Source organism: Caenorhabditis elegans, chromosome X (assembly GCF_000002985.6).
Source record: "Caenorhabditis elegans chromosome X".
Classification (NCBI taxonomy): domain Eukaryota; kingdom Metazoa; phylum Nematoda; class Chromadorea; order Rhabditida; family Rhabditidae; genus Caenorhabditis; species Caenorhabditis elegans.
Genome location: NC_003284.9, coordinates 14,353,131 through 14,377,697, shown reverse-complemented (window position 1 = coordinate 14,377,697; position 24,567 = coordinate 14,353,131). Strand labels below are relative to the sequence as shown.

The 24,567-nt window shown below is 32.2% G+C and overlaps 2 protein-coding genes, 2 non-coding genes and 1 pseudogene across 10 annotated transcripts; 2 read left to right on the top strand and 3 right to left on the bottom strand.

Annotated features, from left to right (window-relative positions):
• Positions 1–428: 428 nt before the first annotated feature.
• Positions 429–743, top strand: Y60A9A.1 (uncharacterized protein; the record flags this gene model as incomplete). The annotated part of the gene is made up of 1 exon (NM_001375171.1): positions 429–743. The coding sequence occupies one exon, from the start codon at positions 429–431 to the stop codon at positions 741–743; it is 315 nt and encodes a 104-aa protein (NP_001361883.1).
• A 455-nt stretch (positions 744–1,198) lies between these two features.
• Y60A9A.3 lies at positions 1,199–1,830 on the bottom strand (annotated as a pseudogene). Its single transcript has 4 exons — positions 1,737–1,830; positions 1,511–1,633; positions 1,297–1,462; positions 1,199–1,250 (listed from the first exon to the last, which is right to left on the bottom strand). Coding segments are annotated over exons 1-4 (435 nt in total).
• Positions 1,831–7,327: 5,497 nt separating this feature from the next.
• On the top strand, positions 7,328–24,408 carry irk-3 (the record flags this gene model as incomplete). Of its 6 annotated transcripts, none has more annotated exons than NM_001330918.4 (11): positions 7,328–7,348; positions 18,633–18,702; positions 19,247–19,370; positions 20,176–20,308; positions 20,407–20,459; positions 21,915–22,080; positions 22,124–22,276; positions 22,908–23,057; positions 23,105–23,214; positions 23,649–23,726; positions 23,832–24,408. In NM_001330918.4, 11 exons carry the CDS (start codon positions 7,328–7,330, stop codon positions 23,911–23,913), a joined length of 1,140 nt encoding a protein of 379 aa, NP_001317893.1. The 6 variants fall into 6 exon arrangements, with proteins under 6 accessions (NP_001317893.1, NP_001368607.1, NP_001379171.1 ...); NM_001381146.1 differs by having other exon boundaries at positions 20,161–20,308; positions 23,832–23,913; NM_001392886.1 differs by lacking the exon at positions 7,328–7,348 and having other exon boundaries at positions 20,161–20,308; positions 23,832–24,404.
• 21ur-15702 lies at positions 7,341–7,361 on the bottom strand. The gene has a single exon (NR_072528.1).
• Positions 18,722–18,854, bottom strand: K04G11.7. The gene has a single exon (NR_072527.1). It is a non-coding gene; the product is annotated as an Unclassified non-coding RNA K04G11.7 (non-coding RNA).
• Positions 24,409–24,567: the final 159 nt, after the last annotated feature.

Here is a 24,567-nt window from a genome sequence, read left to right as displayed (position 1 = left end):
ATGCCGCTCCAAAACCGCTCCAAAACCGCTCCAAAACCGCTCCAAAACCGCTCAAAAACCGCTCCAAATCCGCTCCAAATCTTCTCCAAATCCGCTCCAAATCTTCTCCAAATCCGCTCCAAATCTTCTCCAAATCCGCTCCAAACCCGTTGCAAAATCTGTAAAAAAACAAAAAACTGTAAAAAAATGTTTGTTTGTTTTTTCTGGACCTTTTTTTTCCTTTTTTTTGGGATGAATAAATTTTTTTTTCCTTTTTTTTTTGGGATGAAAATTTTTTTTTCCTTTTTTTTTTGGGATGAAAAAGTTCGCAAAAAATTTTCCCGTGGTGGAGAGTTGAACTCATATAGAACTCGAAGAAAAAAAAGAAATGGAAACATTTTCGGAAATCGGTGCTCAATTTGTCAATGTGATCAGTTTTTTAACCCAAAATGTTATCAACTCGAATTTTTCAGAATCAGCAGCACACTTTCATCCAAACTCCAGAAACTTCTCAAGTTCATTTGGAATCTCTCACCGGAGTGGCTGTTCGCCAAACATCTAAAATTGTGTCTCCATTTGATTTTTCCGATAGTGAAAATCTGCCAAACGCGCAACGCCGTTTGATCACTGATACAGTGCCGTGTTGCTTGAACTTTGATAACGATCAAGATGACGATGAGGAACAGGCGACTTGCTCGTCTACAAAATCTTCACCTATTGAGCCTCAAATTATATTTAAGAAAGATAAATGTTTTTATTACTAAGAAATTCAGCGATTATATTAAAAAGAAATCGATAAATCGACTGAAAAATGATTTAGAAATGCTGACAACGACACTACAATGTAATGGCCGCGCGTTGTTTCCGCGCGACGAGGACCGAGGATTCGCATGTTTGTGTGCTCAGCAATCGAGGAAAAGTGTCGGAAAGGGTGAACGATGGATAAGATACAATTTTATTCTTGAAAATGTCTGAATAGTTTTGAAAAGATGAGAAAAATTTATTGAAAACAGACCGTCAAAAAAAATACGACTAAAGAGAATAACCCACAAGAAAAATTGGAAAGCATTGGTAACGTACGAAGCTACAATTAATCACTTGTCAAATAAATTGCGAAACTTCAGGAAAATTAGAGAGACTTCTTCATCGAGAAATCCAATGCTGCCCTAGCCATTTTCAATCGATTGCAAACGTCTTGAACTGTTTCTGATAAAGAAGACTAGGGATATTGTTCCAAGTGCTGAGCCCATTCATAGAGCGCAAAACTATTTCTGAAAATCAAAACTTGAATTGATTTAGGATCTTCGTACAACTAACATCTTCAGTTCGTCAATCACCAATTTGATTTGTTTTAATTCGTCTTGGGACAGTTGAGAAGTACGTTTGGACACTGAGTCTCTGGGTGTCTGGTGGCAGATGCAGTAAACACCATCATCATACCATTGAATCAAAACAACGAGCCAGCTTGTGTAAGAAAGAAACGCTGAATACAAACAGATTATGAGTGAAATCATAAGACACAAAACCGTACCGCTTAGTTTCACAGAAACACTCCAAAAAAGTAGAGATGGAGCAGACATGATCAAGTTTAGAGCTGGGTAGGAAAATTATCTCAGTGTACGAGCGGACAGTGGAAAATACGTTTGGTTGATCTCTGTAAAGTTTCAAAATTACGTTCATTATCAAACTTTGTGAGATACTGCGTGAACGTGGCAAATATTTCACTGGCACGCCTTTAACTGTTAAACTTTACAAACCTTCCTTGTTGTGAAAGAACGTGGTGAACATAATACCAACTCCAGAAAAACAGATGAATGCAAACCATAAAATCAACCGACCCACGCCATCCATGCTGAGTTTTTCTGAAAAGGATTTTCAAAATTAAATCAAATGATCCCATTTCTCCGCAAAATTGTATTTCGACAGAGACTTTGATAAACGTTTATTTAACACTTCCTTTTTATAAAGCACTTTTTCAAATTTGCATTTGAATATACCGACAATGCCGGCAAATTTTTTGAAATTTACTCGAGTATCTACCATACTCACTACAATGAAAAACATTGAGAAATGTTGGTCTTATTGGTTTTCCATTCCTAACACTCAAGCCAGTTCACACAGCGAACATTTGCAAAAATGTATTCACATAAAACATGCAAAATACTTACCGAATCGTGACACAGTTTGCAGGTCATCAAAACACAAGTAGAGCCCAAGCCAAAAGCATGAATATGAAGCAACAAAAAGGTAAAGAAGATAATAGTTCCAAATTATCGTTTTTAGAACATATAATATGAGCAACCGACTGAAAGAAACAAGTCGAGAACGAGTCGACACAGGTGCAAGGGAATGTAATTGCGCGCTATTGGTCTTCCCTGGAGGCAAGCCGGGAAAAAAATGAAGAAGACCTTGTTCACCCTGAATAACAAACCTACATACATGCGAGCCCCCTTTTTCACAAAAGTCAATCTTTTAACAATGGCTCATAAGACTGTTTTCCAGCACTGATGTTTTTTTTTTTTAAGTTTTATTGATATACGAACATTTTGAGACTTATTTTTCAGCTTGAAAAAAACCTTTTTTTTTTTAAACCCAAATCGTATAAAACATTCTTAGTCCACACATTTATTTTAGAATTAGTTTTTTGGAATTTTTTTTGAAACACTGGAAAATAAACAAAAATGTTTGAATAGACAATTTCTGCAATATTTTACAAAAAAGCACTAGATGTCATTCATTTTTGTGTTATATGTATATCAGAAGGTTTTAGGATACATAAATTATTTTGCTGAAAGAGGTTGTCGGTAATTCACCGCAAATTTTCAACAAATTTCAGCTATTTCAAATCTAACTTCATTCTCCTTAATGAGCGGTTGATAATAACTAACTTTAATTCTCATAAAACATTGAGAAAAGTATTTCAACTTATTTCTGGATTTCAAAATAAAAATCTACTTTAATTGAAAAAAAATAAAACATAGGCACGGGCAAAGCGGAAAGTGCCCGAAACGGTCCGTTTACGGCTCAAATTTAGAAACACTTTACGGCTCCGTCAACTGTAAGTTTTGTTGGGGTTTCCGGTTTTCTAAAGGATAATCGAAGAACAGTTGACGAATGCAATCGGAAGTTCCAGTTTCAACGTCTAAAATTATGTTTTCATTGATTTTCGATTAACATTCTTTCCTAACATTCAAATTTTCAGAAACCTTTAAACAAAAAAGTCTTCACAGAAAAAGTAAGTTTGAAGTATGGGAAACAAATGTCCAAGGGGCAAAAATTTTAGTGGGATGATTAACGTGTGCAGTTTTGTGATAAAATTGAACATTTGAAGAAAATTATTATATCTACTTTTTGTTAATTTTCAAAACGAGCAATACTCAAACTGTATTTTTTCATACCGGACCAACAGAACATTTTAATCCTCCTCGTTGGCATCATGTTGGTGATCGCAATCGACGTCGTCAAGCTGGCAAAAATTCCCGCTCATTTGCATCTGATTATTACTTTTGACATTATATTATCTTTTACTTGATACGTTGTTTTTGATTAAATTCACGCTAAAAATAAATTGCCCTACGATATATGTTTCAAATAAAATACCAATTTTTGGAATAAAAGTTGAAAAATTAATTTTTGTTTCAAAACTCTAAATCACAGCAAGTATATAACATACTTCACCTCTTTTGCAAAAAAAAGTTCAGCATTTTCAAAGTTTCTACTTCATTTTTCGATATTTCCAAAAACGCATAAATCATACTTCGCCACATTTGGCGCATTTTTTCCTCCTTTTTGTCAGAGAATTTTTTGCTCTAGTCAAGTGCATTCATCCCTTACATTTCTTGGTGCTTTTGTCAGTTTTGAAACGTTTGATGTTCGTACTTTGTTAGTATTGCAATTTTTGAGCACAAACTATTCATTTTTGATGAGAACTCTTAGTTTTCGCTTATCATTTTTTGCTGGCTGCAATTTTTGATGCCACCAAAATTTTGTAGAATTGTTGTAAATATAACTCTTAAGGATTCATGTCACGATGTTTTGTGAAGCGAATGAATGGAAAATAATAAAAAAATGTTATTGTTTCAAATTTAATTTTTTAAGGCTGGCTTCAGTACTTTTCAAGACAATACAACTATTTAAAATAGTTACAAAAAACTGCGCATTGTTATAACTTTTTAGTTCCATAACTGTTTAACTTAACTTTGTGAATCAGATTTTTTTTTTGAAATCGAGTTTGTGAGCAAAAAATGTGTTTTTTGAACATCGTAAAATGTATTTTATTTGATAAATGATAGAAAGTGTATCTACCTCATTATTTTTCGCTAACCTGTTTTTAATTTTCAAAACTGTAAGGCATTTTCATTCCAAATAAACATCTTGCAAAATTAAATTATCATATCAATATTAAAACTTATTTTTATTTCAAAAATTAATGTTTTTCCGTTACTTCCTCCCCTTCCTTGTTTTCAACAATACTAATTACGTCAGAGCAACAATGAAGAGCAAAAGAAATTCACTGGCGGTTGTTGAAATTTTATTCAATAAGAAGAGATGAGTGCTAATTATTTTATAATAGCAAGTACAGTTGAAATATATTTCGAACACTGTTCTCCAGTTCAGTCAAAATGTTTTATACATACAGAGGACTTTAATATTTTCATTATTTCATTTTTATCTGTGTGGCTTTACAAAATTGTTTTAAATGTGTTAATTTGTTAAAAGCATTTCAGAAGTCAAAAAAAAATACTTTCAAAAAATGTTTTTGTATGACATCAAATGTCTCAACGAGGTAAACTAATTTTGATCTAGTTTGGTTAAGCGCTTAATTTGAAGTAGACAACTTTCAGATTATAAATCAAATTTCAGAGACCAATATGATTAGTTTCTTGTCACAAAACACATATATAATTTGTTTTTATTCAATGCTTAAAAAGGGAAAATTGATTGCCAATTATGACATGTTATTTATCAAACTTCTAAAACTAAAAATTCAAATTTAAAAAAATTTTATCGCTTCTAAATATTAACATTTATCTTCAATGTTTTAAATTTACTTTTGGCAAAAGTTCAGAGAAATCAGGGCATTTTGAAAACACAAAAAATAATTATTTTCGAAAAAGTTTTAAAATGAGAATTTGATTTCCATCATTTTTGCCCAATTTTTTTTCCAGAAACAAATACAAAAATTTTCAGGTTTTCAAGAAAAGGAGTGACATGAGTTTTTCAGTCAGACATATGACTTTTAAGAATTTTTTTCATCACCATTTTTGTTGAACACATTTATTGTGTGTCATAGTCACCAAAATTTTCAAAAGTCAAATAACTTTTCTATAAGAGATTGTTTAGTTTGAACAATTTAGACGCTTTGTTTATTTTTGTTGGTCTGGCCTACAATGATCTGAAGCTTGTGAAAATTGGTCAAATGTCAATTATCTGAAGCAGAAAAAAATCTGAATGTTTTGTAAAACTGTAGCTGAACAGTTTCGAGAAAGAGAACTTGTTAATTGTTTCCATTGCTGATAATAGCTAATATAAGCTATTTTGTTCGTTTTATTAATATTGCATCCGACTGTTTTACAGCTGAGATATGAGCTGTCTGAATTGAAAAATAAGGTCCCGTACTAATAAAATAAATACGGTAAAATTGATAAGAAGTTCGGATAAAGTACAAATTGTCAAATTCCCAACTTATGCAAAGTCAGTTTGATCGATTTTAAACAGAAATGAATAGGCGAAACTCTTAGAAAAATTTCTCACAGCAAAGAATTTATAAATGTTAGCTGGGTATGCGTTTAGGACTTGATCCAAAACTTACCAACCCCTCATCCCCCCCCCCCCCCCCATTTAATTTTTCTCCACTTTTTCTCCATTCCTCTCTCTTATTTGGTTTTCCTTGAGATATGCAGAGACCACAAATCTCTCGAATCCATGGTTACCAGCGGTGAATTCACACACCCACAATCTTATCTCTTTTCCTCGTTTTTTTTCTTTTTGCGATTCAATATTTTTTGAGGCGTGTGCATACTAATAAAAAGTCTAAAACAAAAAATTGAGAGCGCTGAGAAAATAGGCAAATTATTGTTTTCTAAGAACTGAAACTTTAAATTTTGTTTATTTTTAAACTCGGTCGCTTTTTTGAATCTCCGAGATTTAGAAAACCTGCTATTATATAAATCTAACATAATCATTAACATCATAATCAAGCTAGTATTCCCTTTTCAAAATATTGCAGTGTGAAAACAGTTTTTTGTTTTAGTTGATTGTACCTTATTTTCATTTTTCTTGAAAAACTTCATAAATTAAAACATAAATCTGTGAAGTTAATTTTGTGAACTGATTAAAATTTTTAGATATAAAAAAATACCCAGCAAATATACATATAAAAAAATTTTAATGAAAAGTACAGAAAACGTTTTGATAAGTTCTTATCGGATTTTATGTCGATATATTCTGTCAATTTATGCTATTTTTTTTAACGTAAAATCTTCTCTGTCACTTCTCCACCTTCAACGAACTTGCCGTTTGAATCAAAGTTGCTCATATGACGTCACAACACGTATCCACACTTCAAATCTCTTTGCAACATTTCCTATTTTTTGCACATATCACATCATTTTTTGACGGGCGGTAGTTTTTCAAAGGGCCCAGGTGTCGTAAATGACACCTCGTTCTTTGAGTTTCTTTGTTTAAAATATTCTTATGTGTTCTGTCGCCGGAAATCTGGCAGAACTTAGATTTTTCTAAAGAGTTCAACCTAGAACTTTGCATGTTTTGAAAAAATAATATGTTTAGAACATTTTCTATATTAGAAATCAAAATCATTTTCTAATACAACGTTTAAAGGTATTATATTGTTTGAAATTTGAAAATTTTTAGTTTTCGTTAAAATTCTAAATCACAAAATATGAAAAGTAACTGGAAGCACGGGATATGAATTTTTGACCTAGTACTTGTGGAAAAACTAAAACAAAACAGTTTTTACAAACTTTTGATTAGTTGAATGATGTACGTTTGTTCAACGCCACCAAACCCACAATCGCCTCAAAGCCCTTTAAATCTGGCTCAAATGATATTTTCTTGCAAAGTTTTGCATCCTGAATTATATTTTCAAATTATTCGAAGGATTTTTAAGAAATTTTGTTAAAGAACTTAACTCACTTGTTTATTATTCTCACTTCAAATTTATTTTCAAAACGTCTTTAAAAATTAAAGTTTTTTTGTGGAGGAAACAACTTGATTTTCTTTGTTTTTTTTTTCATGCTCAACGTTTCCGCTTCCATTAACATTAATTATGAATAATCATTTACAGTGATCAGGACAGTTTGAGATATTGAAGAAAATTGGCGGTTTTATGTGCATGATGAAAACGGTGGTAAGTTTTTTTTTCCTATATTCATAGCATAGACTTGTTTCAAAACACTGCTGAAACAGTTTTGGAATTAGACGATTTTCACGATTTTCATTAATTTCATTGGCAATTTTTTTTTCTTTTTTCTTCTCGAGACCTATAAAGATGAACAGCGAGGGTCTGTGCTGATGTTTTTTTGAAGTTCTAGAGGCAACTTTTGCTTAACCAGAAAAGCTAAGTACTTCAAGATTCTATGCATTTTTTTATCACATTAAAGAACATTTGTTCATTGAGATATGCCTTAAAATTGTCATTGTATGCTATCCGTAAATACATTTCTCATCACAAATTCCAACGTCGGTGCCCACGCACAGGTACGAAAATCAAAGATTTATGCATTTTTCCCCCATCGGACCACGTTTTCTGTAATCTAGATTTTTCGTGTCATTTTTTATGATGACCAGCTCTTGAAGCGTACTAGCCTGGCAATATTTATATCTAGCTTCAAATCTTCAATTTTTAAATGAAAACTCCCAAAGGACTGATTGGTTGAAGTTCTAAATATTTTTTCAACACGAACAAGATTTTGAATTCTTTGAAACTCTCTTTTCACACATTTAAAAAAATCGAGTAATGTATAAGTTCTGAATATTTCTATTTTTCAATAAACCGCAGTGGAAGGTATTATTTTTTATTAAGTAAATAATACGTGTATAGAGTGAAATATATATGTGGAACAAGAGTATGGAAAAAATATGTAAAATACGTGTATGTTTTGGTTGCGTTAAAAAGTACTCGGCATTAAATTTTATTGAATTTGAAATTACGCTGCTTTATAGTGTTTTCGGTTTTTTTTTTTAATTTTAGATTTAACACTTTCCTCGGTAACTTTTGATATGCGTATTGGTATTTGTATTGAATTTATACGGCAGTTAGATGATTTTCTTGAAGTAGTTTTTTTCGGTTTTCAAAAAATATTTTAATTTTAAAATTACTTCAACACAAAATGTAATTTGAACATCAGTCTCTTGAGATTCTAATGGTTTAATATGTAAATTAGCAGGAAGTGAAAATTACCGAAAGTATATTTTTTTCGAACAAGAATTTAAATTTTCCTATTTATTCCCGTTCCTCAATGGCGGATTCAAAACCACAAAGATATGAATAGCATCGTAATTTATCACAACACCAGATTCTCAATAAAGCCAAATATTCAACAATCTACCTATTCTAGCGATTTTCACGTAAACCAAGAGTTCTCGCCATTTCTTCGTGTCTCACGTGATCAAGTGTGTCGTTCACCCAAATAAGTGTATGTACATAGATTTACATGCAAAAGCAGAAAATACATATCTAGTTGGAGTTTAGTTGTCGGTTGGTAAAGGTTCATATATCCAACTTTTCTTCTCGCTATGTGGCCGTGTTTTTTTTTGGTTTAGGTTAAGGTCTCCAAATAGGTTCCGGGTCAAAAATCATAACTTCTTTCGCTTTTTATCGATTTTTTTGAAACTGTGGGAATTTATGTTATCAGCCATGATCTTTCATTTGACAATAGTAAAAAAAATTTTTAACCGCCCGAAGTGCCCTAACTCGGAGCCAATTTTTTCAGACTATTTTCAGATCTCACTTCTTTTCAGCTTTGAATTGAGGTATGTGTGCGGATTTTGCTTTGTTTAAAATAGATTGTAAGAAAACAACAAAAGTTTAGAAAAAAATTCGTTCAAAAAAATTTTTTTTTGGTAAATTGTCAAACAATCTTCAAAAAATGTTATGTCGAAAATGCTTTATTTTTCATACAAAAATGATGTAACCAAGTGTAAATCAATTTTACGCAAATAAAAAAATTGAGTTTGAAATTTGGATCCCGAGAAATTCTCAAAAAAACTCAAAAATTCTGCAAAAAAATTATGTTTTCTATTATTATTTGAGTGTGGCGTACTAAATTAAAAAGTTTTGTATGTGTCACAATAGTTTGCACTTGGTTACATCATTTTCATATAAAAAATAAAGAATTTTCGACAAAACAATTTTTGAAGATTGTTTGCCGATTGACCAAAAAATTTTTTTTTGAACGAATTTTTTTCCAAACTTTTGTTGTTTTCTTACAATCTATTCTAAACAAAGCAAAATCCGCACACAAACTTCAATTCAAAGCTGAAAAGAAGCGAGATCTGAAAATAGTCTGAAAAAATTGACTCCGAGTTAGGGCACTTCGGGTCGTCAAAAAATTTTGTGACTATTGTCAAATAAAAAATCATGGTTGATAACATAAATTCCCACAGTTTCAAAAAATCGATAAAAGGCGAAAGAAGTTATGATTTTTGACCCGGAACTTATTTGGAGATCTAATACATTCGAAATGCGTTTCACCATTATTTTTGAATATTTCACTATTTCTAAATTTTCAAATATACACTAAAAATAACTTCTGCTTTATAATCAATTCATTGAAAATCAAAAATTGTTTTCTCTTTAAATTTCGGAGTGCACGTAGTTACTATCAGAGCGGGAACTGAGCAGTAGAATTTGACAACAGAGTTTTGGGGGAAATTTTTCAAGTTTACATGAGATCGAAGTTCTGAAAAATATTTAAATACAAAACTAGAAAAAAACACGTAAGTACACCAATGAGTTCATCTCTCGATTTCACCGTTTCAAAATAATACTGATTGTCGAAAATTATTAGACTGACCGAACTTGCCGATTGTCAGAAATTAACATGTTTTCCACTAAAAATAAATATAAATTTTTGACCACCGAATATTTTTGGTACCCTTATAATGTTGTTGGTATAACTTGTAAGATAAAAGCATGTAGACTTTTTCATTACTTTCATTCCTTCTTCTTTTTTATTTTTTAAAATCTTAAATCCTCAAAAAATATCTTAGTTCTTCTATTGTTCTTTTTTATATATTTTTTAGACGTTTTTAGTCATACAATTAGATTTTTCTTCCAATAAAATGAAGCTTGCTCATTTCTGCATGTGTCCTTCCCATTTTCCGTCTTGCCCTCTTATTTCTTCCCATTTTTGTGTGTGTGCATATTGCTCACGCGCGAACAGACAAAGCTTGATTTTTAATGTTATTTCAAGGAAAAAAAGGGGGGGGGGGGGGGAAAAAAGAAAATTAATAGCCAAAAAATGTTCGATTCATTTTTTTTATTTCTGTTTTACAGTTGTGTGACCTAATAACCTCTAATCGTAAAAGCGAATAGTGAAACGATTCAACCAAAATTAACTTTCTGAAAATCAAATGTTCTTTTTTTCATTTTGAAAATTTGTAAAAACTACCAAATTCATATCAGCAATTTTCAACAAACACCTACAAACCAAACAGCCCTTTTACCGGGCGGTTGAGAGAATTAAAGACATTCTCGTAATTTGATATATCCTTCCACAAGATACACAAATTCGTTGATATCCGGCTTATGCAATGTCCCTTTTTCTCCGTATTGAGAAAAAACGAGAGAAAACCACTGAAATTAGAAATGAGATATCTAGCGCAAAACCAAAAAAAAAACCTTTTTTGTTTCTTCTTTTCACTAGTTAATTTTAAACTTTTGCATGATTATCATTCAAGACTAGATTTTAATTTTTTTAAAAAATACTATTATTCCCTTTTTCTGGTCTGTGGGGACTATTTCTTCTCAAATTATTCATTAGAGTTTTTGTCAATGGTGGTTATTCAATTATGTGTATTCAAGAATTTGTCTCCATACATTCCCACACTATTCTCTTATTTTTCAATTCTATAAACAACCAATGAGCTATTCAATCATTGGATTTTTAGTCGTAGCGAAAACTTGAATCTTGACTTACTTTTATAAAATTAAGAACTGAAGTATGGTGAATTTTAACTGATATTTTAAAAAAATTGATCAATATTTAATGGAAAAATCCTAACTGACGGTTATTGTTGTTACATCATCAATAGTTTTGATATGGCTTCCTTATAGTTAGATCGATTGGCATTTTAGTCAAAAACAAAATTTGAGATTTGCAAAAAATCAAGACAATTTGACTAATGGGGTTATTCAAGTAGTGTCAGAAATTTCAAAAAGTGTAGAAAAATTACGTCACAACTCTATTAAAATACAAAAAAAAACATGTAAACAGTTGTGACGTCATAAATGTATTTAAAGGTGGACTACACTTTGTGGGGGAGTTGCTTAAAAACATGCCTATAGGGTCACAATGACCGAATATTATGATAAAAAATTCAAAAAAAAATTCAAGATTTTATATGGTTTTTTGAAAATTGGACAAATCTCAGTTTTCCCCTAATTCCTATTTAAATTTCCGCCAATTTATTTGTTCGATGGAGCGCGCTTGCATTATTTTTTATATTGATTTTATTTATTCTCGTTATTCCACTGATTTTCTTCATTTTTTTAGCATTTTGAATCGGAAAATGAAGAAATTAACAAAACAAATGCAAATTGTTCATTAAAAAGTTACTGAAAATTTTTAAACCTGTGAAATTATGCGCTCCGATGACGACGAGCCTGAAATTAGTATTTTAACAGTTTTACACATTTTCAATTACTTTTTAAAAAACATTCGGCATTTATTTTGTTAATTTCTTTCCGATTAAAAACGCCAAAAAATGAAGAAAATCAGTAGAATAATAAGAATAAATGAAATAAATAAATACAAATAATGCAAGCGTGCTCCATCGAACAAATAAATTGGCGGAAATTTAAATAGGAATTAGGGGAAGACTGAGATTTTTCCAATTTTCAAAAAAATCATATAAAATCTAGAAATTTATTTTTGAATTTTTTTATCATGATATTCGGTCATTGTGACCCCATAGGCTTGTTTTAAAACAATTTTTCCGCAGAGTGCGGTCCACTTTTAATTACAATTTTCGACACTACTTGAATATCCCCGTAAGTTTGTCGAACATAAATTGTATTCTTGACTTCCGTTTAAAAAATGTACCAGCTTTGTTTTTTTCTTTTTTTTTGTTGTAATTTTCAACTTTGTGAAACTATTTTCCAGTTCTACTTTCAATTGTAACAACCTTTTCTTTACCGCAGTTGATAAAATCCAAAATTGTTCTAACAGCCAACTGTATTAAGAAAAATTATTGAGCCCGACTGTTGTTCATATCATTCAAGATCTGAATGACGTTTTTTTTCCTACGTATTCCATATTTTCTTGTTAATATCTTATTTTTTGTCGTCGGCATGTCGCATGTCGGGAGAGCGTCTCGTTTCACATATTAGTGGAGCTGAGCTGAGCTGCTCAAATCATTGAGATGGATTGAGAATGGAGATGCATGAAAAAAGAGAGAGAGAAAGAAGCAGTTATTGCCATTTGTTCCTTTTTCATATTCCCTTTTCATATTTGTCAAAATGTATTCTTGGTAGAGTTTGGCGCGAGGTTGGGTGCTATTTTTTACTTTCCTAAAAAAACTTCTTTTTTTTCGAAATGTTTTTTAAAGCTTGAACTTGAGTTTTTTGTCATATTTATAATGGTTGTATTTCTTTGAACGATTTCTATAAAAGCATTAACAAATTGCCGATTTTTGAAAGTTTATGAAACAGTTTTTGAAAATACACCTTTTAATCATGATGTGTACAGTAATTTATTGTAGAGCAATAATCGTTTGTCCCCTAGAACATGGCTCTTCCTGGTCCGAAGATTTTTCTCAAATTTATTGATTCACTTTTTTCTGGATATCGGCAGTTGTGACGTTTTCTTTTGTTTTCTTCTTTCCCAAAAAAATATATGCATACGCATACATATATACAAAAATGTGTATTAATGTATAAACATGTATTGCATGTATTCTCTTGAGTTTTTTATCTGGTTCTTGTTTTTGAAGTATGATAATTATCGAAAACGGTGAAAGAGTAGTAAATTAAAGGATAAAATGTGGAGTATCGCCATTTGGGAATTTGTCAAAAGATAATTGAAATGGGTCAATAAATCTTGAAACCTAAAATATATTATTGCTTTTTTTGCAATTTTTGCATTAGAAAAATTGATAGAAAAAATTGATAAAAACATTTCTAACGGTACATAGTCTGTTTTCACTCAAACTTGCTCCCTTAAACATAGACATCTGAGCAGTGAATTCTGACGATCTCTGGTGTCTCCTCTAATAGGACCTGAAACCTGAGAGGGCAATACGTAGAAAACTCTTCGCGATTGACTGGGTCCTTTGTTGCATGCCATTTTTAAAAGTTACAATTTTTTGAGTCTTGAGTTTTGAGTGATGTTTAAGGTTTTTATGCTGGAGTAGCGAAATTTGTTATTAGCCTTCTGGAAGACCTAAAATGAATTTATTTCTACTGTGAAACTGTATGAATTTCTTCAAATTGCTCTTGCAAATTTTATGGCTAGTAAACTATAGATAACTAGGTATAATTTGAAATGGGTCAAATAAAATGAATCGTAAATATTATATTTGGAAACCAGCCGATGACCGCGCCTCCGGCGCGGCCAACGACTGGCGGAGTTTAAAATGTATAACACATAGATGTCCTTTCAATCATTCAAAAATGTATCATTAAAAAAGTTGAAACTTCATCGATTAAATCGCATTTTCTTCTTCCATGGTATTCGATTCAGAAAATTCAAAGAGACAGTTAGAATGTTCTGATTTTTCTACACTCAAAATTATAAAACTGCGTTGCGTGTACCCCAAAATAGTCCCCGCCTTTTTCTCGTTCACTCACGGGGAAAAGGCAAAAAGCAGTACCCCAGGTAATATCAGCCGCCGACATCATTCCAGGTCCGCGCACCACACTATTTTTCTCACTGTTGGCGTGGCGAGCTGTCCCCCTCCCCCGAAATAATTCCACAGAGTTACAGTTTTTTCAATAAGTTATTAACTTTCCTTAACTGGAGAAGTCTGAATAATTAACTACTAATAGTAAGTTCTTTGAATATAGATGTGACGAAACAAATAAAAACTCCTACAGTTATAGGAGGTTGTAGAGCATTTCAGAGCTTTTTTGAATTTTCCAGATGATTCTAGAACATTCTAGAATTTTCTTGAAACTTCCAGAAGGTGCTGAAACAAAAAATTGATTCCAGAACCAAAATTTGAATTTCCCGCCAAATGTTTTCCTCAGAAAATTTGAATTTCCCGTCAAAATCTTTTTCACTGAAAATTTGAATTTCCCGCCAAATTGTTTTTTCACTGAAAATTTGAATTTCCCGCCAAAATTTTTTCACTGAAAATTTGAATTTCCCGCCAAAATTTTTTCACTGAAAATTTGAATTTCCCGCCAAATTTTTTTTCACTGAAAATTTGAATTTCCCGCCAAAAATGTGGGTCTCACCGCGAAGGGTCTCACCACGATGGGTCTCACCACGAAGGGTCTCACCACGATGGGTCTCACCACGATGGGTCTCACCACGAAGGGTCTCACCACGATGGGTCTCCCGACGAAGGTGACAGGCCCCGCCCACAACTCTCACTGACTTTGGGTGTGACGTCACAGACTACAAACACTACATAGACTACAAACTATGGACAGACGAACTGTATTTTTTTATATATAAGTAATGATATTTTTTTCATAGAAAATTTGAATTTCCCGCCAAAATTTTTTCACTGAAAATTTGAATTTCCCGCCAAATTTTTTTCAGAAAATTTGAATTCACGCCAAAAATTTTCAAAGAAAATTTGAATTCCCGCCAAAAAATTTTGAAGGAAATTTAAATTCCCGCCAAAATGTTTCAGAGAAAATTTGAACTCCCGCCAAAAATTTTTCAGAAAATTTGAATTCCCGCCAAAATTTTTCACAGAAAATTTGAATTCCCGCCAAAATTTTTCACGGAAAATTTGAATTCCCGCCAAAAAATTTTAAAGAAAATTTAAATTCCCGCCAAAAATTTTCAGAGAAAATTTGAATTCCCGCCAAAAATGTTTCAGAAAATTTGAATTCACGCCAAAAATTTTCAAAGAAAATTTGAATTCCCGCCAAAAAATTTTGAAGAAAATTTGAACTACCGCCAAAAATTTTCACAGAAAATTTGAATTCCCGCCGAAAAATTTCGAAGAAAATTTAAATTCCCGCCAAAATGTATGGGTCTCGCCACGATGGGTCTCGCCACGATGGGTCTCGCCACGATGGGTCTCGCCACGAAGGGTCTCGCAACGATGGGTCTCGCCACGAAGGGTGACTGGCCCCGCCCACAACTCTCAGTGACTTTAGGGATGACGTCACAGACTACAAAGACTACATAGACTACAAACTATGGACAGACCCACACTATTTTTTTATATATAAGTAATGATGATACTTCAAGAAACTAAAGGGAATTTTTTCAAATTAAATCTTCTATAGCTTTTAAATTTTTTTTTTGATTTGTCCGTATTAAGTGGAATCTTGGATAATCATAAAAATTGAATTGGCCATTATTCGAATGCCTCCACCTTTATATTGTAAACAATTTGTTTCATTCCTCTTAATTATCAGATGATTTTTTTCTATTTAAAAATCAATTTAATGAGCAAAAAATGCTCACAATGTGTTTTTTTTTTGCAAACTCATTTGCATTCAGAATTTCAATCTATCTGTCACTTTTGGAGTTTGAATGCTGCACTAATTTCCATGAAAAATTGAAAACCCCCTATGGCATCTTCTTGACACATGAAGAAGTCGAAGAGGAGTGTCCTATCATTCATTTTCACTTCACTTTTTTTTTCTATTTCCCCCGTCGTTTTTGCTCTCTAATTAGAAAAAAGCACCCGAAGCGCATTTCTATGCCGTGGTGTGTTTAACGTTGTAACGAAACGAAAACGGAGCACAATAAAACGAACTCTAAATATATTTCGATTCCCAACTCTTGGTTTGGCTTGTCATTCCTCGAAAATTCACTATTTTCCTCGGTCTACATTTGGTATATCAACTATTATTATTATTTTCTGTTCGTCATTAAAGCATAAATCACTGAAAAAAGCGCCAATCCAACTATATTATGACTGACGAAGAGGGGGACGTTGTCGACGAAGTGTGGGAAAATTGTGGTTTTATAAAATCTAATAGAAAAAGCGTGAGTTTTTGCCTTTTTTTGCTCTTTTCTCCATCTTTTTAGCTCTATCCTACCCCCGCAAAAGTGTTCTAACCGTTGCCCAAACTTTATCAAGAGATGTAAAAAATTATTTTTTTTAAAGATTTTTATGAATATTTTAGTAGTCATTCGATAACTAAATATATTTCCTTTCTAATCATCGAACCCCCTGAAATAACTCAATGTTTAACACAACAACTTCCTTCAAAACCTGTGTTCAATTTGATTTGTTTTCAAAATAATGTCAATGTAAATAATCCTCTTTGATATTTTCCAACTTATCCAACATGACACTTTAATAGCGTGTTCCTCAATTTTTTTACTGCGTTTTGAAAGATTAAATGTGTGGCCTACTTTGAAAAATGGATTTAAAGTAGGATGAATGTGTTCGCAAGGTTGACTGATTTTGAAATGTTCTTTAGTTCTTTTTGAGTTAGGCAATTTTTCTCCTTTTTTTAATAGATTTTTTACTCTGAATTTTTTCAAAACTTATAAAATGACTACTTGAAGGTGTGAAAACATTTATCAGACTTTATAATAACAGGTTTTCATGAAAACTGCAATGTGTTTTCAAAGTTTTAGAAAAAGCAAAACTTTCCTAACAAATAGTAAAGGTATATAAATATGTTTTTCCGGGGCGCGGTCATGGTAAAGAATAAAAGAGTAAGATTTATAAGCTCGATTCTTTCATTTCCATTTCTTTATCTTTGCTTCCACTTCTGTTGTGCCATGGATTTTTGAATTAAAAAAATTGTTGAAGTCATCACACCGGTTATGTATAGTTTGCCTAATCTTAAGCACAGTACAGGTCTTTATTTAAAATTCAAAATTTTTGAAACACTTTTCTGTTGGTATTTCCTTAAACTTATAACTGTCTTATTTTAGTACATACTAATAAAAATAATAAAACATTCATAATTTAATTTTTGAGCAAATAACTAGCAAAACCGTGGAGCTATCGCAGAATTATGGCCATGTAGCTTGTATTGTTTTCACAATTTTCTAAAAGCAATTATTTTGAGAATCTTCAAAAGCAATCATGAAGAATGTGTTCCTTCAACACAAGAGACGCCTTATTTTCTTCGTGGAAAAACGAATGTTTTCACTAGGTGAAACAAGAAATGTGCCGCAAAAATAAGACTTTTGAAAATTCAAAGTTTTCAAAATAAATCTGCTGAATGTTTTAATTTTTGCACATTTCATTTTTGCCTTTGAATCTATTTCAAATCAAAACTGTCATAGAACTTTTAAACTAATAAACTTCACAGAAAAGTTATCTGAAAAGCCAAAGCGTGATTATCACTGATGCACCGATGTATTGTAGTTAGTGAAATAATAGAAAATTTTGAATTACACAAGTCTCCAACGAAATTTTCGAACATGTTCAACATCTTCCAAATTGCACTACTCTTGTGCTCTTTTTCAGAATGTTGTCCTCTTCGTTGACACAGAAAATCCGGTCCGGTGGGAGGAGGAGACATGTCCTTTTTTGCCTTTTTCCTATATCTCTTATTCATCTTTTCTTTTCTCTCTTCATCATCATCAACATGATCATTTGTCCTTGTTCAAGGCGTCACGGACTTAAGCTTGATTTTTTGCTTTGCTCCTGTTGCTCTTTTCTCGTGCTCTGTAGGAAAACGCGTCATTTGACCAAAAGAGGAGAGGACAAAAGAAGGAAAGGAAGAAAGGAGGGGGGGGGGGGGGGGGGTTTCTTCAACGTTTACCGCAACTAACGACGCTTTCGAGCCATATCACATTTCAATTCCTTCCTCCCCATTTTTTAACCAATTTTTAGAAGGTCCATTGAGTTAGAGAATATTCAGGTTTGAACGTGATTAAATTAACGTTTTATGAAATTGAAATTTTGTTGAATAATTTTAAGACAACTTCTAAAAAAATATTTCCAGCCTGTTTGTCTAACATCCTTGCAGTTAGACTTATTGATCTCATCCGGTTCTTACAAGATTCATGTTTTCAGAAAGTGTTCTGTGGTTTAAAAATCACTTAATATGAAAATGAATTCTTTTTTAGATTGAAGCTTTATTCAACCCAAAAAAACAATTCCTCAATTTAAGGCCCCTTCCAAATTTGAAATATATCAATCCTACGGTAGAGTTATTGCCCTATAATTATCCATTTCCAAGTTCGCTAAATCTACACGCACCAACTTTTTAATACCATTTCTTTTTTACTGAATCATTATTATTTCATCATAAATTTTGTTGGTTTCCCGCTATTTTCTTGAATAAGTTTTCTTACTTTCTATATTTTCAGACCACGAGTATGTCGTTGGCTGAAGAACTTGAACGATTATCTGGTGAAAATGGAGCAAAAAAGGAGCTGAGTGAGTTTACATCGTCCGGAACTAGAAAAAAAAACGATGATAGTCTTATTGAGAGTGGGTGGAAGAGGTAGTCAAGCGTCTGGAAAATGGATGAAAATAAGAGGAAGAAAGTTCAAGAGCTTACGCTTGACTACCTCGACAACCACGAGATGAAAAGTTTTGTATTTGGGAAAAGACTTTTCTGAAACAAAAAATATATAATGACAAAATAATGACATACTCTTTGTGCCAAACCCCAAATTTGTTGACCATTTTGAAAAATACCGTTACCATTTTTTCAGCTTAAGAATGGTAGTTTTCAGAACTTTATAAAGTAATTTAAACTCACTTTAAAAACAATTTTTGGGGTACGGATACAACATAAGTACACACTATATTCTCTAAAGAAGAGCATTAAATTTTCAAACTCAAAATCTGATTTTTGGGAAAAAATAAATAAAAGCAACATACAACCAGAGTGAAAGAAAACACTGAAGTTTAGCAAAACTAAGTTGTCCTCCAAAAAACCTTTGCTAGTTTGAAATTGTTCAAATTTAATTTTCAGACGGTTGGCGACTCTCCAGTTCAGCTCCAGAACTTGGTGTGCAACGAGCTCGCTTGGTATCAAAGGATGGTAAAACTCTACTCAACAATATTCAAATTCCGGAACGATTTCGTCAAGCATACAAGTGAGTGCATGCTTTTTTTGTATTGTTATCACTTGTCAACCGTCGTATATCACTGTCATTGATTTTTGCCCAAAAGTGACTATAAGCTTTTTGTTAAGTAGTGAGTAGATTTTTTTGAACAGCTTTTGTTGTGTTTTGAAATATTAAAAAAAGTCTTACTTTTATTTTCTAAAAATAACACCTAAATAAAACATCAATGATTTAGATTTTAAAGATTTTCTGTCTAGAAGCAAAAATTTTAAAAACAGATTATCTTTGAAGATTGCTTAAACTTTCTGAAAATTAGGAAATAATCACCAGAAAATTATCAAAACACAGAATACTATTATCTTTTAAAGATGTATCAGTTTTTAATGTGTGGAATATTAAAACTTGCTTTATTATTCATCAAACTTTTGCTTTCAATGTTGCATCAGAAACTTTAAATCTAAAAAATCAGTTGAAAAAACCACAGACGAATGGAAATTAGCAATTAGTTTATTTTGAAATTAGAAATGTGAATTTTACTCGGAATAATTTTTTAAAGAATAAAAATGCATGGCTTAAAGTAACATTATTCATTTTCACGATTTCGTCAAGAATATGGTGAAAATCATCTCCAAAGTTGTACCAACACTTCAACTGTTCAAAAATATTTTCTTCCTTTAATACACCTCAATACACCTCAATTCGCATTTCACTTCTACCACAAGTCATTGGCTTTTTTCCCTTTACGCATCCTTCCATAACCCTATCGTGTGCTCCTTCCACCCCCCTGAGAAAACGACGGGTGTTCGCACCGTCTGTATAGATGGAGGTATTGCAGAAACTGGTTTCACCTTATCATTGAATGCAATTGGAGGACAATTTGCATACTGTTTTTACTCGGCTTCATTGTATCGTGGACAATTTTTGCAGTTATCTACTACGTGATATCAAGGTTGAAGACGGTGAAAAAGGTAATATTTTATAAATAAGATTTACAAATTTTCGATTAAAACTATTTTGACATTTTTCGAAAACACATTTTTGTTAACTAATTATGATTTTTTTACAGGATGAATCATGTATTGCCAACGTTGACACGCTTATTAGTGCTTTTTTGTTCAGGTATGTTCTTTGACAGAAAAAAAGAAAAATGATGAAAGTTTCACATGGTTGAACGTAAAAAACATTTCTTGATTTTTGATCTTCCGCGATGATGAAATAAACCAAAAATCTGAACTCTGAAAATTGTTCAAATCCATCATGTTACATAACTTATTGATTTCAAATTCAATTTCCGAAAAAGAGACGCTAACTGGCCAGGAAGACTAAAATGGGGAAGAGAAGGGTAACATAATAAAAGATGTGCGAAAATTGGATTTGTGACGTATGAGGGCGACAGCTAAAGAAAAAAAAGAAGTGACACAATTCGAACCCAGGGTTTTAAAATTTGTACAGGAAAGTTGTACTGATCTTTGAACAGGGTGAATAAAGAATGAAAAAATTCAGATAAAATGAATTTTTTTAAAATGAAAACAATTGTTTAAAAAAACAATTTTACAACAATAGCATTTTAGATTCTAAGAACTTTCTAACTATTGCTGAAAAATGATTTTGACACAAAACGTTTTCAAAAAAAAAAAAACCAATTAAACTTTGCTTTTCTCGCTAGCTTAAAAGTGAGAACAGTAATCTGAACGTTGTGTGCTTAGGCTAATTTTTATGTGTTTTGTATTAGATCATTCTAAGTTAAAATTTTTAACAAAGCAAATACTTTCGTTCCGGTGTTCCATTTTTAATTATAGGTTCTTTGCCACTACGTATTGATTTGTTTTGTTTGTTTTTTTTCTTGCGAAACATGGGGAGAGGAGCCAGACATCTTATTTGCCCAAAGATTAGAGTATTTTTTTGTTATTCTTTCGAGCCAAGGAAGAAGCTTTTCTGGAAGTTTTTAGATTAGAGAAGGGGTATGACGCCGAGTTGAGTGTGAAGCAGGACAACTTATATTTATGAACAGTATTAAAAGCAACATTTTGTTGAAAAAGACCTTTCTCTAAATAAGATACACATAACTTAAGTGGTCCTTAAATGTTATCGGCTTTACATTCATTGAAGCACAACCTAGAATATAGTCAGACGTTGTGTTTTTCCATTTCAACTTTGTGCATCACCCTTGAATAATTTGAAAAATCAGAACAATATCGTTCACTCTTCAACAACCCCGTACTTAGCCACTAATTAGTTTTCCTCGCAAAATTTGTGTCCTCTCCATCAAAATTTCGTTTGTTATGATATGTTTCACGTGATAGAATATTTGGATGAATGGGTTCAAATGTGATTTAATGACGGAAAGCAAGCAAGCTTGGAAAAATGTGTCTTCACAAAAACAATAAGAGGAAAATTATACACAAAACATTTGGAGATAAGTATAAATGAATATTAGGCTTTTTGAGGGAAAAACTCAAAAGTGATAAAGTAAGCACAATCCTGTTAACTTCATTTTGTTTTTGGAATTGAAAACCTTTGTCTTTAAACTGAATAAACGCAAAATAAATGAAAATTCAAATTAACGTTTTGCAGTATGGAATCACAACATACCATCGGATACGGACTGCGGTACATGACGGATTTATGTCCACCTGCATATCTAACGCTTTGCGTACAATGCGTCGTAGGAGTCTTTTTACAAACTATCTTAGCGGGAATCGTTATTGCGAAAATTTTAAGACCAAAAAAGCGGCGGCAGGTTTGTCATGACGATCGTAACCATTTTCAATATAGTTTTGCAGGAAATGCGTTTCTCCAGAATGGCAGTGATTGGGCCCTTAGATGAACACGATAAACGGCCTACACTTATGATCAGGCTTGCTGATATTCAAGAAAAATTGTTTTTAGCCGAGTCTCACGTTCGACTTTACATGGCTTGTTCGAAAATTAACAGTGTAAGTTGATTTTTTAGCTCAGGGAATAGTTGTTTGAATTGTTGAATGTTTGAATTATGGCTCCCATGAGGTCGTCCGCTTCCAAATAACTACCTGTTCGCACTACGATGCGTACACACCAAGCTACTCGTTTCACGTCAAGCTGCGGAACCCCGAAAGTGTCGGCCGCTCCAATTAACTCCCTTTCGCACTTTATTACGGTTCCTGGCTTCGCGGATCAGCCGCGCGCGCGGCGCGGCTGATCCTGGCTTGAAAATTCTGAATTATGATATCTTGTTATTAACGGTGTTTAAAAGCTTTAATGTAATATGTATGTAGTTCTTAATAAAATAGAAGTAGTTCTAATAGTAAGAAATAGACAGAAAAGTGATAAACAGAAAAGTGATAAATACAGAAAAGTGATAAATACAGAAAAGTGATAAATAAACAGAAAAGTGATAAATAAATGAACCAGTAAACTGAAGTGAAGTTCATGTTGATATTAAACTATGGTTTTAAAAAACTGAACATTTCAACAACTGTGCATATTTTTGAAAAGTTTTAATGTAATTTTGCTTCCTAATAATCTGACTTGTCTAAAATCATAATAAAAAGGCGAATTCCCTTTTTTTTAATCCAAACCAATTTTCAGAGAGGTGATCGAGAATTAATTGGTGTTAAGGATATGAACGTTGGTTATGATAGTGGATGGGATCGTGTATTACTACTCTGGCCCATTATTGTCCGTCATGTTATAAATGAAGACAGTCCACTTTATGGAATGTCACGAGAAAATATTGTGGTATGTTTTCGTTTTTGAAGTGTTTGGAGTATATTTTGATTTTTCAGAAAGCCGATTTTGAATTAATAATGACAGTCGAAGGAATAGTCGAAGCAACAGGAATGACGTTTCAAGCAAGGACGTCATTTTTACCCGACGAAATTTTATGGGGTTACAAGTAAGTTAACGTCAAAAAAATCAGTGGAAGAAACAATTCCACACGGGAAATAAATTATTGATTAATTGAATAATATTTTCAATACATTTAGTGTCATCAAAAATAACCCAGTAAAAGTTAACAATGGTGAATATTAGCATAAACGTTTTACTATTAAAAATTCGAAAAACCGCGCAAATTGTTTGTTAAATAAGGTGTTTTTAAGCGCAGATGTTTTACTTTTCTGCTGGATAAACGTTAAAAATAGAAAATTGGCTACTATTGAAACACGGTCAATGTATATGTATCTTTTAAAACTAATTATTTGAAGGTTGAACTAATTCAGGAACCCCAAAATTATCATGCAGCTGTTTGATTTTTAACAGTACCTAAAATTTCTATGCACGCCTGCTCGTGCTACATTTACAAAAATGAACCTTAATGGATAATTTCAGATTCAAACCGATGGTGTTGATGAACGAGAAGCTATCCAAGTATGAAGTACACTACTCATTTTTTGACCAGACTGAAAGGTAGGTTAACAAACGTGATAAGCAATGAAAATTTCAAAAACCATAGTTTAAGACAAGAATTAGTGTTGAGCCTTTTGAAAATATGCATATTATTCAAATTTTCAGAGTCTGCGATTTTGATGCGCAAACTATCGAAACCGAAGAAACAGAAGACGAGCATCATCATAATGCATCTGGTTTCCTATAGACTTTTGTTTGTTTTCAAATGCATTTTATTAATCCGAATTCCTTTTCTTTTCCAATTTTTAAACTTTTCATTAGTTCAAACAATTTCTAATGTGATACTATTCCAATTCATCAGCCTTTTTAGTGCCCAACTTCCTTGTAGTTTTTTTGGTTGTGATTTTCAAACTTCTCACGTGTTATAGTTTCCCACCCAAAGTTTTGCCCATCCGGTGTATAAAGAATTTTTACTCTGTTTTTATCGCCCCCGTATGAATTCATTTAAAAGTTTATACTTCTGAACCTAAATTGTATTCAAAACAATTTATGTTCAGTTGTATTTCTTACCAACATGAAGTTTTAATAAGTATACATTCGCGGGTCTGTTCACTTCCAGAACCAAATGTTTCTGACTTAGAGACTACTTCATTTTAATAAGCATTAACATTATTGTGTATTTATTTTTCTGATAATGTGTATTATACATTTGATATGAGTATATGAAAGATTTCTAACCACATACTACTGCTTCAACAGACATTGCATAAAAGTAACGTTTTAGAATAAAACACGACTTTAATACCTCGGATGGCAGAATATTAACCATGATGTCGAGAATCCAAGAGCAGCTATCTGACGGGTCGATTTTGTCATCGAAGCTCCAACCATTTGTATTTCA